Source organism: Anser cygnoides, chromosome 2, assembly GCF_040182565.1.
Source record: "Anser cygnoides isolate HZ-2024a breed goose chromosome 2, Taihu_goose_T2T_genome, whole genome shotgun sequence".
Classification (NCBI taxonomy): Eukaryota; Metazoa; Chordata; class Aves; order Anseriformes; family Anatidae; genus Anser; species Anser cygnoides.
The window spans coordinates 63906528-63926034 of NC_089874.1; the positions used below are offsets into that span (position 1 = coordinate 63906528).

Below are 19507 nucleotides of genomic sequence, written 5' to 3' on the forward strand. Positions count from 1 at the left end.
GAATATTCCATTCTCTTTGCTTAGAGATTATTTTCAGAATTGCTTAATATTTCCTATATAGGAAGCATGCTTATGCTGTGGTGTAGTACAATAGTGAGACTTAAAAAGAGAAAGAGGTTAGGTTAAGAAAGCAAAAATCACATTTTATTATACATTAGAAAAAAATGTGTTTTTATAAAAAACATAAAGACGTTAAAATAATAATTCGAGAGCACCTTTTGTAAAAATAGTGTGAAAACTCAATTTCTCTCTATGTAAAACCACCTAAATCTCTTCAAGCACTGAAATTCTCAGAGACTTTTCAAACTCCTGTCTGAGGAAAACAAAGTCGGTTGTAGGAATCAATCAGCTATTCATTATCCACCGAGGAATTGCTGGGATTAGATCTTGCCCACTATAGGCTTTTGAGATTCAATCAGTAAAATCTTTTATTTCACCATTCATTCCAGGGGTATTCAAACAGTTTGCTTAATCTTGGGGATGGTGGAGGGTGGAGGGAGCAAACCCAAACGTCAAATTTCAGATGTTTTTTTAGAGGCTTAAAAAATAAGAAAATAAGTGGTTTGTTTGTTTGTTTGTTTTCCCTAGAGAATTATTTTAATTATAGATATGGTACCACAGACAGCCCATGGCTTAAAATGTTGTGACTAACCACAAAACAAACAAATGAACAAACAAAACAGCATTTCAGCAAAACCAGCCATCAACAAAGCAGGGCAGTGACAGTGACCAAGAAATAATCGAACACAGAAAAGGTAAGAGCAATGGAAAACCTGAATTACCTCTTCTTTTACCTGAATTACCTTTTTAACACCATAAGCATTACTTACAGCAACCAGCTGGCAAAGCCACAAGAAAAGTCACTCTTGGTTTAGTCCTGAGAGCTGTGCAGGATCATGTATGTACTGAAAAGCTTCTTAGCACCTCTAATATGCTTGAGACTACCATCTGTGTGGGAATGAGGGAGCCAAAAAGATCCCCAAAAGACAACATTCAGTGCAGGAAGTTTTAACTTATTCCATAAATATGAGAAAGTAAGGTTAAAAAAAAAAAAAGAAAAAAAGGAAGAATAAACAAGAGGTAGGATGCTTTCAGAAAGCTTGGATGCTACCTGAATACTTTATAGCAGGGGTTCACAGTCAGCCTGCATGATCAGTTGGGAAAAAAAAAAAATCCAGAATATTTCCTCCTCTCTTTCAGATAATATATTAATGAGTGTTTTCCCTGTTGATTTCAGCTAAACATGGTGGTTCTGAGAAATTTCTGTTTATCTGTTCATATTCCAACAGGTGCAACATTTAAGTATTGATCACTGGTGCATATAGATCAGTGCTGGTCCTTTCTCTTCATGAATGGTTCTAATTATCTATATGGGCCAGGACCAACCCTCCTCCTCTGGATGACTTCAGTGTATCTTGGCAAAGCCTGAATATTGCTTGGGCACCCAGAATTTTCTCCAGTCCCTCCAAGCTTCTGTCCTGCAGGTAACAGGAAATGGAGAAATTGAGTTGGTGGGACATGGCTGTGAAAAGAGACTGAGTACTGCTTATGATTGCATAGGTCTCAAGGCAGAGCAACTCCACTAAGCTGAACAAGTTCTGGATGCACTAAATATGAGTTTGTGCCCCAGGTCCGTGCTTTTACAGCTATGCCTGGCTCCAGAGCTGGCAACTGTGGATGCCAGAGAGTCCCGAGCCCGCAAGGCATATGGATGGGTCCACGTGTGCTGACTTTCTTACCAGCTACTGGTCCAGCTGCTGGAAAGAGTATGTGGACAGCTGTTGATAGAGATATGCTGAAAGAGAGCTCAAAGGGCTGGTGCCAGCTTGGCTTTTTTTTTTTTTCCTTTGCTTTTTTATTTTTTTATCACTCAGCTACACTGAAGCCTGATGCCTCTGGTAGCCAGTGGTGGAGCAGTGAGAAGCTGGTTTTGCTGCTTTGCTTTAACAGGAGAGACTTGTCTGCATGAACTCTTAGGAAAACAAGCACCTAGACAATTCAAGCAGAAGCCGGTGATGGAGGTCAGCTCCACAGAAGCCAGCAGCAGGTCCCCAGCTGGCAGCGGCTGGCTGGATTTCACCCTTGTCACCTGCACTGAGACACTGACTTTCACTGAAGTGGTGGAAGAAGAGGAGTGGGGATCCTTTTACTATTCCTTTAAGGTACAGCCAGTGCATTACTTTTCTCACAAGCTTTGGTGCATTTTCAGCACCTCTGCAGGGAGGCAGCTAGGATTATTGAACTTTTTGCCTATATATTTGTGGGTTTTGCCCTCCCAAGACAGGTGACAGCATGTGTGAAGCATTTACAGAAAAACAAAAGAGTTACAGGATTTGGAGTTCAGACTTACAGGTCTTAGCCAATTGTCTCCCCTTAGAAGAGGGGGTGGTACTGCTTTTCTAAAGTGACATTGTAATTATACATGCATCTTTAATCAAAAGTGCATATTAGTTTAACGCATATTTTACATAATTTCTTCTAGCCATAGTCTTGACATAAGGGATTTCTTTTCAATTTTCCATCTGTAACAAACATCTGCACACAAGTGAGACAGATTTTTTTGTGTGTGTGTTTGTTTCTTTGTTTTAAAAACAAGGGCAGGTTTTAATTAGTTGGCTGGTTTATTTGTTTCCAACCTGAGAGGGGGATGCAGCATCTCTTTAAGAACATACGGGATGAATGATCCAATAGTGGATGCTGTTGAATGACACGAGTAGTGTATTCATTCATCTCCCAAAATAAACATCACCCTTGCAATATGTGAATGTAGGAAAAAGACGAAAGAGGTGCTGAGTTACATCTTTGCCTCAGCTTTCTGTGCCTATTGTCACTGCTTAATTTCATGCCATGTGTCATGTGTCACTTTACTGTAGTTGTATTAGTAATGTTCAAGCTACTAAAAGGGCTGACAAGAAGTACCCTGCCATTCCCTCTGGAGTTTCACTTTCAGATGGAAAGGTGTAGGCACTCACCTCATTTAAGAATACTGTGGGTTATCAGGGATGCATTCAGATGACTTCTGACTTCCAGGAGATTGATAGTACTCTGGTACAATGCATGTAGAATCAAACGAGTTACCACTGGTTTTCACCTCTGCTAAGGAAAAAGTTGATCTCTAGTCCTACAATTCATTAATTTGGGTCTCATTTAACATTATACTTTTTTACTTTTTTTTTTTTCTTCTTCTTGGTAAGACAGTACTGTCTTATGTGGGATTTCAAGCGTGAAAACTTTCTGTTTTCCCTTTTTATTTTATTTTTCTCTTCATGTTAGACTCCTAAAAGGCTCTTGAAAAAAACAACACAAGTAAGGAGCAAAACCTTTTTTTACTATTTTTTCTTTATCTCCTTCCTTCTCTCCACACTGAGGGCTATAAATCTGAAAAATGTCATGGGAGCAGTATTTTATAATGGTAAAAGTGACAAATTAATTCCATGATTAGAAAGTCCCCAGGCAGAAAAAAATGCTTCTTAATAGGGCAGAATAAGTAAATTACAATAATTAGAATACCATGGATAGTCACGTGTACTCGTCCACTGCTAAAAGAAACTTGATTCAGTTAGCTGAGAGCTTCTCATTAGACTTGCACTCTGCTGCCTGATGTCTAGCTCTGGCAAATATAGCATGAACTTTGCGAGGAGGTTCACTGATTTCACATCAATTACCAGCTGCTGATAAGCACGGAAATATTTTGACTCTGGAGACAACTGACAGCTGGTGTTGCTGCTGCAGGAAAGGAGGAATAAAGCACCTGCTCTGACAACTACTGTGCAAGGAAGGCAGGGCTCCCTGCCAGCAATTTCAGCTCTCAATAAATGCTCACATGTGGAAGGTGCTGCTGATACCTGCTGCCTGGGTTGGCTGTCCTCCACCAGCACTGCCCATGCTCTGGGTGGTGGTCGTGTCCTTACCCCTTCCAGCAAGGGAGACAACTCCTTCCTCTTCACAAGGCTCTGGTTAAACAGCTAAGGAAATAAACGGTCACATTTGAATGGGCTGAATAGATTGAAAACCCGTAGAATTTGAACTTGGTGCTCAAAATATAGCTACAAATGAGGCTTTGGCCATTTATTAGGATTTTCAAACATGTCATAGCCCATCACTAACAGTAAAGGAGACTGGACAAACAGCCACCACACAGGTGCAGGTTAACCACACACTCTGGGTGGCCGTGAAGCAGAAAACTCCAGGATAAGTTGGGCATGGTCTGTGCCTGTGGCATGTGGGGACTTGCCATGTGGCTCTATGTCCAACAGAAAGCAAGCAAGTGCACCTATTTCTCTTTGGGAAATGCAGAGGTGTAATCTACCTTACCAAAGGCATAATAGGAAAACACGATTTAAATGAATAAATGGAGACTAGGGAATGATGCTCACACAGTACCTGCAGCAATTCCTACGTTAATGATTCTTTTAAGGATTTTACCCAATGTCAGTTCTGTAGGGTATCACATACACAGCTTGAACTATGGTATGAAAAGGGAGCACTGTTTTCTGCTTTTCCTCCCATGCTTCAGAAGGACTACCTGTACCCAGCTACTGGTACTGTCTGGGTTACATCATGGTGGCAACATTGCAAAAGTAAAATAATGTGACTCAGAGCTGAACCATGAATGCTTCCCTGCTCCCTCTTTCAGAAACATTTGAATTTCTCTCCACGCCTCTTCAGAGTTTAACAGCTAAATCCTGTGCTGCTTCAGTTTAAAATGCATTTTGCCTGTTCAATTAGATTTCTTCTTTCTTCCTTTATTTATTTATTTGCTGCGAAATTGACCATTTCATCTGCTTGGAGGAATGTGTGCTTCCCTTCTGGTAGTCATTACTGTAGCTGTTTGGCCAGCTGCTAGATGAGGCTTTGCCCCACAAAGCTGCATGTGAGTCTGCTGCCATGCATGATAGCCTTAGAGCTGGGGTGCATTCGCACCCTATGGGGTAGGACCATGCCACAGGGCATGCGAGGTGAACTGGGGCTTCCCACAGCAAAGACAGCAGCTCCTGCCCACCTGCAGGCAGGTCTTGCTGCTGTGTGATGGCAGAGAGTCACTGAAAGCCCAAACGTTATCTCTGCCTGGGTGCCTTTACATGAGGCATGCAGGTAGCTCACTGTCTTGAACCACAAACTCTAGAAGCCCTGTTGGCTGTGCCAGCACCAAATTCAGAACAGATGTGCAAATTGGTATTATTTACAAATCAAACTTCCCAGGCCAAAGGAGAGTTCATTACAACCCTTTACAATCTCCCTCATATGTATTTAATCTATGTGTAAAAAGGCTCTAAGCAAGTGTCAACTGCCCTCTGCCAAATACAGTAAGCTGAAAAGATCAGAGATTATCTGAACACCTGTGACCTCCCTCCACTTTTGGAGTCCCTCGGCTCTACATACCTGACTCTTGGGGACCTGGGACACAAGGTGCAAACTAGAAACCTGCTTGGAGAGCCTGGGGTGAAGCCAAAATCTCCAAATAGGTTCAATGCATCCTGCTGAGAAAGGAGTACCTATGATCAACAGGGCTAGGGGTCTTCATCAAGGCTGGAGGAAGGACCTCCCCAGGCCCCCAGCAGCTCCGAAGCTTAGGCAGTCCTGAGTAGTTTCATTTCATTTAAAAGAAAATCTGTTGGTAAATGGAATGCCATACTTTCATGCAACTGAGTAAAGGTTAGGATGCAGAAAAGTCCCAGTCATTATTTCTTCTTTGGCAGGACTGTGTTCCCGCCACTATCTCCTGCCTTCCACATCTAGTACCTTTCCTTATTTTGTTTCCTGATGTGTAGATCTGAGTCTCCACCTGTGCAGCAAGGCACAAGAGTTTTGCTGTTTTTACACAAGGTTGTCTGGGAATCCCAATACCATGCTGCCAGGTGGGAACCCCAACCACTGGGCCAGAGGTTGGTGCCATGACCCCTGGTCCGTGTGTTGTGCAGCATCACCCCAGCAGGGACACCAAAGGATCAGAGCTCTCAGGAGAAACAGCATGCACATTAAATCCACTACAAATGGTTACAAAGGATTTTTCATGAATAATTAAAATTCCCCTCCTTTTTTTTTTCTTTTTTTTTTTTTTCAGGAAGGACAGACAGTGATTGGCCTCCCCCACCCCCACCCTCCACCCCAGTAGCATTGCCAGTATCTGCATGTTGCAGCCCAGGTAGCTCAGATATTAAACAGGACTGTAGAGCCATGCCAGTGTAAGCACAAATATAAGACCACGTACTTATCATCCACAGAGAATAATGTTCATTACAAAGTTCAGGGCCTACCACCTTCAGCAAAGAGCTGAGAAGACCAGTGTGCAGAGAGAAAGTTTGCATAGGTGTTGTGGTTTAACCCGGCTGGCAACTAAACACCACACAGCCGTTCGCTCACCCTCCCCCCTCCCTCTCTGGGATGGGGGAGAGAAACGGGAAAGTGAAGCCTGTGAGTTGAGATAAAGACAGTTTATTAAGACAGGAATATAATAATAACAATAATAATAATAGTGATAATGATAATAGTATTAATAATAATAATGTGTAAGAAACAAGTGATGCACAATGCAATTGCTCACCACCCGCTGACCGATGCCCAGCCTATCCCCAAGCAGCCGGCACCCCACCCCGGCCAGCCACCCCTATATATTGTTTAGCATGACATCAGATGGTATGGAATACCCCTTTGGCCAGTTTGGGTCAGCTGTCGTGGGTCTGTCCCCTCCCAGCTCCTGCTGCACCCCCAGCCTGCTCGCTGGCAGGACAGAGCGAGAAGCTGAAAAGTCCTTGGCCTGGTGTAAGCACTGCTCTGCAACAATTAAAACATCAGCACGTTATCAGCACTCTTCTCATTCTAATCCAAAACATAGCACCCTACCAGCTACTATGAGGAAAAATTAACTCTGTCCTAACTGGAACCAGGACAATAGGCTAGTTTTTTAAAACTATCAGGTAAGAAGGATGTGGCTCCAGGTGTCCTCAGAGCCTAAGCCAGAATCCAGGGCATTATCATTTCATCCAAATGCTGGAGTCTCTTTATCTCCTGGAAAGCATTCACCTATACTATTGCTCATTCTGATTTTAAAGCAGACTGCACAAAGCACCCCATCCTTGAATACATAAGAGAAAAATATTAATGGGTGCTGTCAAATTTCTGGGGTAATCTCTGCAAATGCAATCATAAGTTTTAGGAAAATGGGCAAACCAAATAATTCGTAAGTGACTTTGCTATCTTTCAGTGGAGGGAGAGGAGGAAAATTAAGCCTATACAAATACAGTGTCAGGAACTCCTTAATACAGCCAGTGAAATATGCTGTGATGAGTGATGCTAGTGCTGGACTGTCACACTGAGAATGCAATAGCTGATCACCTTCTGAAACAAATCTGCAATGCTCTGGGGTGGGCTGGCTTCATCTACTAGCTTAAAGGCAGCACAGAAGTGAACTGACTATATGACAGCCCAGCTTTGTGTAGCTCTGAGACAGACAATTCAAGCAGTTTTATACTACCATCCCTCACACTTCTGATTTCATGGTCCGCACAGCCCATAGGGTTTGTGTCTGCCTCTCCTATAAAATCAGACCTAGAAAATAATAATTTCTTTAGTTTGTGAGGTGTTTTAGTTAGGCACACTTAATCATCTTACCCCTTTTGTGATTAAGAAAGAACAGTGTTTCACAGTTTTTAATATGGCTATCAAGATCATACAATTATGGATGGGCTATTGAGTGACCTAATATTATGTCTTCTTGTTCAAAATATTCTATGAAAAAAATAGATAGATACATCATGATAAATGTATATTTCCTGATGAGATCAAAATTTGCAAAATACATTTATCTTCTGTGGAAGCTCCCTAGAGTACAACTGGTAAAAAACAAAAAAAACAACACCCTATAATAACTGAATAGTACTGTCCCAGTTTATTATCCATGTAACAAAACACAGCAGAATGGTAAATATGAACCATCTGCTAGGAAAATTGAATTATTGTTATATGTTATTGACTGAGAATCTTCCCCTCTACCCAAGTAACATCTATGGAGGATTTGAGGGCAGGCTGGGGATGGCTTGTTTTGCTGTTAGTGGTGCTTAGATCACAGCAATTCACATACATTAAATGTTGCCCACTGAAGTGACCCTGCCTCACCTGCGATGGTGAAGTGAGAGATAAGAAATATATTTTTTAAAATTGGAGATTCACAAATATACATAAATATATATGTATATATTATATTACCAGATTTCAAAAAGGATTGAAAGTAATCTTAGTCACATAATTACCCCTTTGTTTGAGATTGTTTGTTCTGATTTAGTGAATAGGTTTCCTTGCCTAGTCTGTTTCTCCAAGTCTAAAATGTAGAAAATATTTTAGATTTTCCTCTATGTAACACATTGACATTCACAGACTATGAGCGTAATACCATACCAATACCAACTCATGCAAAACTGCTTCTCAAATTTGGCAAAACAGAAAACATGATATTGGGTCCCTTTCTAGCTGTGCCCTTCTTCCAGGCATAAAGTCACATGGAGAAGTGACTGTTGTCAGCATCTCTGACGTACTGTGAAGGCCTCATGTGGCAACACATCACAGGATTGCCAGAATAACCTACAGTCATGTGCTGGGAAGCTAACAGAGCCATCCTGTGAGAAATCATTGCAGTAAAGCAGCGTCTGTGCAGAAGAAGATATGAAAACCATCAGGCATGACCATTGCGTCTGCTGAATTCAAAGCTCATGCCTGACTCAGAGAAATGTGGGATGCAGATTGAGTTTTCTTTGCTAAGCTTGCTTGGGGATATTGGGGTTTGAAGAGAAACCACTTAATTAATAGCCAAGGTCCATCAGAGTCAGGGGTGTTTTTTTGCCGCAGGGCTTAAATGGGAAAGCAGCAGTCCAAGCGACAAACCTGAGGCTGAACTAGCATTTATGCAGTTTGAATCGTGCTCAATTCCAAGCCAAGCTACCAGAAAAAAATCAACTCCTAGAGGGTTTGTTGCCTGCCCAAATGTCTTCCTCTGAAATTCAATCACAGTGGAAGCACCTTTAAAGAGAAAAATATAAAACTTAGCTTTGAACTGACTTTTTTCTCAGTCTTTGCTATCTTCACGAGTTTTCTCAGAGCTTTTTTTTTTTTTTTTTGTATCAATCAAATTGCTTTCACAAATTTTTAAGGACCATCTTGTGTGAGTGTTCTATAATGACATCTTCTCATTTTTGACTTGCTAGATGGAAAATGTTCTTTCAGAACAGACTTGTATTATAGGAATGACCAGTACAATTTCTGCTACTTGTGACAACTAGGCCATAAGATTTCAGTGATCTTCCAAGTTGTTTAGTGTGCTTCTTTCTTCTGAGACATGGTCCATCTGCAAATGAATTAAGTGATCCAGCCATTTATTTTGTGGCTTTTCCTTCTCCACAGATGTTCCTTTTTTCTTCTTCTTTTTCTTCTTTTTGGTATTTTATTTATTTTTATTCTTTTTGATATTTCTTGAGAATTAGGAGGTGGTTTGAATTAATCATCTGAACTTTCACGTTCAGATGCTTAATGTTTGGTGTATGAAGATTATTTCTAGCCTAAGTATTCCTGCTGTTCTCTCTCTTTTGGTAAAATTATTGTTGACTCTTATTTTGTTCTCTCTTGACAGTGAGAACTGCTATCTACAACTGAAGTATATGTAACACACCTACAGCTTATTTTCAAACAGATCTCTGTTGTCCTTTTCACAACCTAACTTGTGTTGAAAGTTTCAACACAGGAAGACAGATGGATGTTTCCAGTTGGCACTTTAACCGAGTTTGTTATTTTTTATCTCTTAAAGAACCTTTGTATTGTGTGTAGGTAAACACAACAATAGTTATGGGCACTTTAAAGTCATCACACTTTACTTCTGACAGCTCATTGTTTAAGCTGGTCACACCCTGGCTGAAATTCTTTGTCTCAGACCTCTGCATAAGCTTTAACTAAATGCCACCTAATACTTTTTAAGTTGCTTTCCCTAAGACTAAGATATTTGCGTCCTTCCTGTGCCAATAGCCTTTACAACTGACTTGCAAGGTGACTTTTAATTTACATAGAAATTTCCACAAAGGTCTGAGTTGTTTATGTTTCTATGATACAATAAATAATATAGAACTTGTGCAAAACTATCATCTGAATACCTGCCTGCCTTAAAACACTTTAGTTTTAAGTACATTCCTTAAGAAAATAGGCCTTATGCATATTTGTGTGTGCATAATTCAAGGTGAGAGGGACTTCTGGAGGTCACCAAGGCTGGCCACTCAAAAGATAATTCAAATGATATCAGATTGCTCTGGTGTCCATTCACGTTCCGAATATCTTCAGAGATGGAGATCCCATAGCCTCCCTGTGCTCCAATTCCAGTATTTGACTACTCTCATGTTGAATTTTTTTCCCTAATATTTAATCAAAATGTCTTGTGTTGCATCTCTCATTTATTGCTTCTCATTACGAATTCCATCTTAGAAACAAATATCCCCAGTTGTCTGGCACCCACAAGGATCATTGAGTCCAGCTTCTGTCTCCACACAGCACTACCCCAAAATCAATCCCTATGCCTGAGCGTGTTGGCCAAACATTTCTTGAACTCCGACAAGCTCTATGCCATGACCATTGCCCTGGGTAGCCTGTTCCAGTACCTGACCACTCCCTTGGTGAATAATCTTTTCCTAATATCCAGCCTGAACCTTCCCTGCTGCAGCTTCATTCCATTCCCTTGGGTCCATCTTCTCCTATTAGATAAAAGACAGCAGCAATGAGACAGCCTCACCTCCATCCCATCCAGGCCAAGAGCTCCTCTATGATTCTGCTGTGGAAAATTCCGGCAGTATGGAACAGAGGTTTTCTTTTTAAAAAAAAAAAATATTTTTTATTTTACAAACTATGAATTGTCTCAGAGGTTGTACCAATATCTTTAAGACTCCTTAATGAAATTGAGCCAATTTTTGAGCCAGTCTTTTTTTGATCTCTTTCAATGTTACAGTCAAAAGTACAATTTAGCTTAGAGGTAAACAGATGGTAAATCCCCAAGTGTAATCAGTCAAGATGCATTGCACCCATCTGACTCAGGAAAACTAATTCCCTTCCCTTCCCTTCCCTTCCCTTCCCTTCCCTTCCCTTCCCTTCCCTTCCCTTCCCTTCCCTTCCCTTCCCTTCCCTTCCCTTCCCTTCCCTTCCCTTCCCTTCCCTTCCCTTCCCTTCCCTTCCCTTCCCTTCCCTTCCCTTCCCTTCCCTTCCCTTCCCTTCCCTTCCCTTCCCTTCCCTTCCCTTCCCTTCCCTTCCCTTCCCTTCCCTTCCCTTCCCTTCCCTTCCCTTCCCTTCCCTTCCCTTCCCTTCCCTTCCCTTCCCTTCCCTTCCCTTCCCTTCCCTTCCCTTCCCTTCCCTTCCCTTCCCTTCCCTTCCCTTCCCTTCCCTTCCCTTCCCTTCCCTTCCCTTCCCTTCCCTCCCCTCCCCTCCCCTCCCCTCCCCTCCCCTCCCCTCCCCTCCCCTCCCCTCCCCTCCCCTCCCCTCCCCTTTCCATTTTTTGTTCCACCCTAAATGAAGGCAGCCAAAATAACAAATCTGTCCAATGTATTTTCAGTATTCAAAATTCAGTACTCCAGATCTTCTATAACAGAATCAAAATAATGCAAAACCTAGAGTCATCCATTTGCTTACCTGGTCTGTAATTAAAGTGACTTTTTCAGAGGAGGAGAAAAGATTTTTTTTTTCCTTTAGGAAAGTGCAATGCAATCTACTAGCGGTGAACATCATTTTGAGCATACCAATTCCCCAATCCCCAATTTAGCAAGCAGATTTACGTGTTCTTTTTACATGTTAAGAGGACGTTCCTTGTGAAATTGCTTGCTTTGCTCCATGATTACATCTCAATTGCTGCAGTAGGTTACATTTGTAACATTATTTTTAAAAAAAACTAAAGGTAAGCAGTCAGGCTGTTTGCATATTCCCAGAACTTAACCAGCTAGCAAGAAAAAGGTGCTCAGACATGTAAGTCGCTACCAACCTGTGATAGGAGGGATCAGTGCCTCTTCACCAAACTGACCAAGAACACAGAACAGGAAGGCAGCAGGTCAGGGAGGACTTGAATTTGCTATAAGCATTCTCACCTCACAGTAAAGGACCAGCCAGTCTTGTTAGGAATGGTGTTAAACACTTTCCATTACTACCCCCTACACTACAGTAAGTCAGAGATACAGCACTGAGAGCCCGCAGGCAGATTTCAGAGGTGAATTTTGTCACTGGTACAAGATAAATATAAATCATATTATAATAAAACAAATGCTTACAACCCATACAGATCCCTTCTGCCCTGGGATGGTATATGAACCATGAGTGAGTGACACACAAGGTTCTTAGGGATGGAGTTTGTTGCAAATATAAAGCACAATACACCTCAGGCTAGACTTATTGCAACCTATGAATTCAGAAATTTTCTCGGAGACAAAATAACAAACCACTTCTACAAGCAAAGGAAAATGCACACACTCTTCAGCCAGGTTTTCTGGCTTACATTTCTCCCATGAAGAGGATTGCTTCATTGACTTAAGTTGGTTTTAATCTTAAAGCAAATTAGAAAAACACAAATATGTGCTCCAGATGTCAAGCACTTCTATGCTTCAAACAACAGTTTTGTGGAATAGCAGCATATGCAATTCTTTTAATCAAACCAGGGAAATTCTCTTGACTTTGATTTGTTCTGTGACCTTAATTAGGTCACCAGCATTTTTATTTTTTCTAATCTAAAAGTACTACTTGATGACACCAGTCTCCCTCACAGCATTCTTGTGTAATGTAATTAGTAATGCCCATTGGAAAAGCACCCCTCACTGAAAGCTTTTACACAAAGGACCTGGGAGATGTTATTATCTTTCTTTTTATTCTGAATAACTTTGGTGTCTGAGCAAGATATTATTAAATAATGGTGGTTTTTTGTTTGTTTGTTTGTTTTTGCATTTTTTAAAATCACCTTGCTGAAGGTTGTTACAAAAAGAGAATTTTTGCTTGATGAACAAACATGGCATGAAATGAAACTTCTATAAAACGGAATTATAGAAAATGCAGCTGTACTGAAGTTAGGGATCAATCAGCTATAACTGAAACCTAAGGCTTATTTTTAAGGCTTTCATAGATGGAGGTTTCACTGACTCAATCAATCCATACAAGTATATTTGTAAGTCAAAATATTTTAAATTAATTTTGGTTCACTGATTTTGGCCAATAAGCAGTGAATCTGAAGAAGAGATTATGTCCCTCCCCCCCCCCCCTTTTTTTTTTTAACAGCAGTCTTTTTGTGTCTTCAAGGCTATGCTCATCTTTTCCTGCAGTCAGCTCTTTCCTAGATTAAGCAATTTAATTCAGTCAGTCTTTTTGCCTGGCTATATCCTCTAGAATGCTGTCACCTCATCGCCCTATGCCTCTCTTGAAGCACAGTGCCCTGAAGTGGACACAGTACAGCAGCTGGGTACAGTGGAAGGGTCAGAGCAGAGACAAGTGACACTTGTGTTGGTGTTCTGGTGGTGGTGGTTGTTTTCATGGTAGTGCTCAACTCATGGGGACATTCACCTGATATGTGTTGGGGGGATGATATTTTGAAGGCTCACCCAACCTGGTATTACTGCATCTAGTGCACTGTAGAGTCCTATGCTGCTCCTTTATTGAATGGCATCCTGTTTCTTTCAGTGCCCATTTCCAGTTCTTCAAGATCATTTTGAATTCCAGTCTTAGCTTTCATGAACGCCTTTATCATGGTGGGCATCCCATTAATAACTACAGGAGTTTTCATTCTGCAGGCTAATACAGACTGATAGAGGCTGCAGTGATTGAAATTGCCAATTACAGTACCTCTTTAATCCCCAAGAATGACATCTTTTTCTCTTCTCTCTGAATGGCAGCTACACAAATAGATGAATAGAAACTTTGGCTTTATACCTTTGTCTATGGCCTTTCAGGCTTACCTCTCCTTATTCAGCTTTTGCACCTTTTAGGTTATCTTTGTAGACTGGATTAATTGTACATTTCTGTAGAGCCTAAAGCACTGATTTTTTTTGGCAGGACGGGATTTAAGCTGAACGCACATGCTGCCCCTATATGGGGAGGAAACACCCCTCTAACACAGTCTCTGTTGGTACCTAGGTATTCCTTCTACAAGAATCATGAAAATATTTGTGTCAGAGCCTTGTTCTGTTCTTACCGTTATCAGTATAATGCAGGAATACTGAATTTCTTTCAAGAAAATGCTCTCCTGATTTTATATCACAGAAAATGGGAGCAAGTCTTGTCCCATAGCTTTCTTCACATGTTAAAGATCTGTTCTGAAACAGAAAAGACAAACCAAACCCTGAGGAGAACCTATTGATTTCAAGGGCAAATGTGATATGAAATCTTAGTTTTAGTTTGTTTGATTGCTTGTTTCTGTATTTACCTTCCAAAAAGATACCCCCTTCCAATTTCTATACAAAACAAAGTGTATAAGCATAATTTCACCATTGCTCTGCCAAATGTTTTGAAAGGGACATGCAGACACAAAAAAGGTGAAGGTTTTTTTGTTTGTTTCTTCATCTAAAAGTTAAGCATTCAGCCCACACTGGTTGTCTTATGTAGGTGAGTCTATAACCAGCGGAGACAGGCCATCCCAGGGTAGGTGAGATGGATGGTGACTCATGCCTGCGATACGGCCATTACCCAGACTACAAAAGCAATTTAGAGTAGCTGTCTCTCTTTAGAGCTTTAAAGTTCGGTGAGGTGGCCCTAATGGCAGATTATACCGACAAAAGTTATCATGCTGGGAAAAGTGAAACCATCTAAACACAGCCTTCACTGTGCACTTAGACTAATCCCTGGTTTTAGGGAGCGCAGCCCTGAGTTGCTCATGCACCACATCTTGCATTTCCCTCATGCCCACATACCTCACAGGATACCATCTCCACCTACCTGGAGCAAAGCTGGCTGAGGACCATGGGCCACAGCTTGCTTTCCAGTAAATGAGGGGCTATGGATGATGGCTACTGGTTCTGCTGAGCCATATGTGTATTTTTTCTCTCACTGACTATAATAACAATGTATATATTATTGCTGCTGGATACTTCAGGATTTTTTTTCCTGCATTCCCCTGCTCTGTGCCCTTCAAACTGTTGCTGTGAAAAGTGCTTTCAGAAGAGCAGCAGAACAGCCTTTCTCCATGGCACTACATGCATTACACAAGACAGGTTTTGTAAGTGTGAATTTTGCAGAAATGCAGAGTATTTTCTCCAAGTTGACCCCATGCTTGCCAGACTCAGTGCTTCTCAGAGCTGGCTGGCTGATATGGAGAAAATGAACTTTGCAGTCTCATACAGCTAGAAGAAACCTAGAGAATAGCCACTGGAAAATAACCAATCTGCATTTAGAGAAGACCAAATTATTTTTAGTAGGCCAAAAGGGAGTGAGAAAATTTTGTATGCACTCACACAAAACAAGCAATCGTGCATATGTACACCCTTGTTCTTACAGCCAGAGGATCCTGATGCTTTGAGAATGTGCATAACTGTTTTTCTTACTTTTCTTTGTGCACACTACCACTAGGGGACGTTTCGTCCTCACGTATTGCTGGCTATGCAATTTTACTTTTCCTTACAGTGGGTCATGCTTGCTTTTCAATCTTGGTGCACATCTAGATCATGGAGTGGATGTCTGAATTTTATAGGGCTTGTGCATGACCCGTACTCACTGGAGCTGTGAAGAAGAGAAGTATTTATTTCCCCCATCTCTCCAAAGGAGCCCATTTATCAATATTCCTTACAAAGGCAGTTGGTTATTTCACAGCTTGTTGGAGCAACACGAGAAAAATGAAGGCTGCCTCTCATTTTGGTGTCCAGTGCAGAACACAAATACTGATAGTGGCTTTGTGAATACAGAAGTAATATGCAGGCACTGCAAATAAAATAATAATATATATATATATACATATATATATATATATTAATTCTTCTTATCTCATTTGTCCTAGGTTAGCTGACTGGCTTAACTGTAGTCACTACCCACTCACCTACCTGTATGATTTTTTTGTCTTCTTTCCAATGCAGACAGAGCAGCTGGTGACTCTTTGGATCCTCTTTATTGTCACAATTGCCGGAAATGCCATTGTGCTCTTCTCTACATGGAGGAGGAAGCGGAAATCTCGAATGACATTCTTTGTTACACAGTTGGCAATCACAGGTAGTGTATGGGAGGGAAAGGGGCATCTGAACTGTGCAGACTCGGTATAAAAATGACAAAAAGGTCTTGTATTAATAAGAATATGCAAGTTGAATGGTAAAGAATTCAGTTGCCATCTAACATCCAGCTGCAGTTTGCCATGAGACAGATGGATAGCTGCTTATCTTAGGGCTCAGTCTGCCTCCGATCTAAAAAGATGTTGCTAGATGTAGTAGTGTCTGTGTCAGACACAGCAGCTGCAACTCGTTGATTTCACTGAATCTTATCTTCCAGTATAAATTTGCATCCACATGTCCCAGAAGTTATGTCCCCAGCTGTTGTCATGGAACTGTTTAGATTAAACTAGTTTAAGATGAATCTCTGGTGTTTTTCTGCTAAAATCCTTTCTAAAGTACTTCATTACAGTGTTACTCCATCAATTATGCACTTGCATTAAAGAGTGAAAAAAACTTCCTGCAGTCTGGTTTAACCAAGTAAGGGAGAAACAAAAATGTAAATGTGGAGAGGAATGCATTTGGGTCATTTTTTTTTTTTTCAGTGGGAATAAGGATTCCGATCCAAGAACTTTGTAGTTTTTAAATGAAATGGGGAATGTACAGAAACCTGGTTTGTAAAATGTCAGTCTCAGCAACTAGAAATGGAAACGAGCATAAGCAGAACATTGTTTCTCTGTGGCCTTGAATTGACTGAATTTATGGGGTTTTAACAGTTTCCCAAGGGAAAATGTGTACTGTTTCTATAACAATGTCCTGCTACTAATCCCTGCTTACAAGACAGCTGTGTTGCTTTGCTTGTGTATATAGGATATATTTAAATATTTTCTGGTTTTTTTTTTTTTTTTTTTTTTGGTAAAATACGGTAGGAATTATAGCAACATCCACTAAACAGCTATTTAATACATGTTTTCCCAGCAATTCTGAGTCCTCCTTTGATGTCTGTTGTATCTATTTACTCTGGAAAAGAAAAGGACTACACTCCCCAGTTTTTAGCATGTGTTCTTCGCAAGTAAATGAACTCCTGCTCATGGTCTCAACCATGCCTACCCAGGGCCTTGTCTTATTTGAAGAACAGCCCTCACCTGAAATAGTTACACCAAGGCGTGCAAAGTGATGCAAAAGGACTGGCCCATAACTACAGGTGAAGTAAGAATTATTTCAAGATGAGGAGATGAAGGTTTGCAGTGACTCCTCTTCAGAAGAGCTGACGGCTGGTTTTTGTGTTCATCAGTAATAAAAAGTTTCACTTCTTATCTTGGTTGTGACTTCCATGTCACTTCCTTCATGTGCCAGTGGTATTTGCCATCAGATGATATATGTTGACACAGTCTCACAGCACACTTTGAAAGCTGCAGTCACAAATCATGTGTGTCTATATGAGTTTCAAAATAGCCAGTTTCTGCTCCCAATGCCAGGTGAATGTACAGAAAATGGTAAAAAGTAGCCAGACAAGCAGTAACATGGGACAAGAGCAGAAGAGTATCTGAAACCTAAGATGGACACTGTCCACTTTCTAACTGATGACATCAGAGAACACAGTACTGCGGACAATTGTCCTGAAAAAGGTTTTGGAAGTGAGATGGGTGGAAAATGGCCCCATGTGTCCATCACACATAAGGCACAAGGGCCAGTCTCACTGCCAGAGCAAACTCACAGGTCAATGTGGTAATAGGAGATGGTTCTTTATAGGAAGAGCTCAACTAAACAGCAAAGGGCTTTGTCTGAGTAAGAAAACATGTATTTTCTGCAGCAGATGAAGAACCAGCATAACGACACAGGTGTATAGGTCAAAGGAATAATGCAAGAAGCAGACAGAAGTGTCTTGGCCAGGACTAATCAGGAGAAAGCTGGTCTATGTGAGGTGTACCAGGAGGAGGCTACTGTTGTTGCTGTGCTGGGTAAGGGCCTGAGCAGGAGTTTTGGACCCATAGGAAAGGCTAATTTTTTGAGTTAAGTGGAGGTGGATGGAGAGCTATTTACTAGGGATTTGAATACAGTCTGCATGATGGGAGGGGAAGGGATTGCAAGTGCTGTTTTGAGGAAGCTGCAATAACTAATGACAAAGACAAGAAGGCAAATATCCCATTAGATGTGGGCAGCACGTGATGTTGTATAGCTTATGCTACCATATTGACTAAGGTCTGCATGTTAAACTTGCTGGTTCTTCTGACTTAGCCTTTCCTAAAATTATCCCTGGCTTTCAAAATCAGACTTCAACAGTGCCTGAGTTCAATGGTCTGATGCATTTCTTATTATACGAATTCACAGCAGAAAACCCACTTGACATCCACATCTGCAATGTGAAAAGAGTTAACACCACCTGAAGAGCAAGATTCCTTTCAAGCAATGTTGACTTCTTTTTTTGTGGCACAGCAGTCAGACCTCTAATTTATCTTCCCTCACCAAGAGTTCCTGTCAGTATTTTGGCACAAAGAAATGACTTAATTCCTGAAATGGAGCTATTTCACTTTCTTATCTTCAAAAATATTAATAAGAACAAAGCAAGCTGGCAACAGTCATCAGCCTTTCACAACAAGTTATGAGGTAGACACAGAACATTATGAAAATACTGGCTTGTCACATTGCTTTGATATGCCAGGCATATTTAAATCCTACCAACTAAAGCCTAATCTCCTGGCAAACAGTTTCTGCTTACTCAGTCTTACTACTTCCATCTATTTTTGGATTGTTAAAATATTTATTATTTCTGCCCTAGTAGTAAGAGAGAATAATAATGGATATAGCTTTATCAATGCAGGCATTTCAAAGCCATTTAAAAATTTCTTTTCTATTAATCTGTGGCTCGATACTTGAATAACATACTTAATTCTCATGTCTTCCTACTAATATAGTACTAATATAAAATTAAAATATACCCTTTGTGTTAGAATAAACAAGGTATTCAAAGCAAATTATGCATAATACATGAATAGGAAATGAGCACTGTTGTTCTTCTTGACTCATCGCCAAGCCAGATGTAGAAGAGAAGCAACTAACTGATTGAGGCTTCTTTCAATACCACCAGAATTCAATGGTCTCACCCACTTGGCAAATTCACAGATAAGACTCGTATTTATCCCTCACTACACCGCAATTCAACATGGTGCTGGTGGATGCAGGGATCTGTAGGTATATGAGTAATGTCTTCCACCTCAGCATACTTAAAGATATTGCTGAAGTCTGGATTCAGAGAATATTTCATATTAAATATATGCCTATACAATGCCTGTGTCAGTACTGCATTTAAATCTGTGTTTAACTCTCAGATCATGCATAAATCTCTTTAAAATTATCTGGAAATTAAGCACTAGGAAATCAGCTAAGAG

General features: G+C 40.7%; 1 protein-coding gene across 2 annotated transcripts in view; it reads left to right on the forward strand.

The window, feature by feature from the left end:
• LOC136786338 (neuropeptide S receptor-like) overlaps positions 1-19507 on the forward strand; it is a 120990-nt gene that overhangs the window by 58495 nt on the left and 42988 nt on the right. Inside the window, exons 6-9 of one of the 2 annotated variants that reach the window (XM_066992274.1) lie at positions 589-755; positions 1290-1484; positions 1951-2162; positions 16053-16185. In XM_066992274.1, coding sequence (XP_066848375.1) covers positions 2016-2162; positions 16053-16185 — 280 coding nt within the window. In that variant the 5' untranslated portion in view covers positions 589-755; positions 1290-1484; positions 1951-2015. Of the gene's footprint in view, positions 1-383; positions 756-1289; positions 2163-16052; positions 16186-19507 lie in introns of those variants that run through there. The other variant, XM_066992273.1, reaches the window with a different exon arrangement.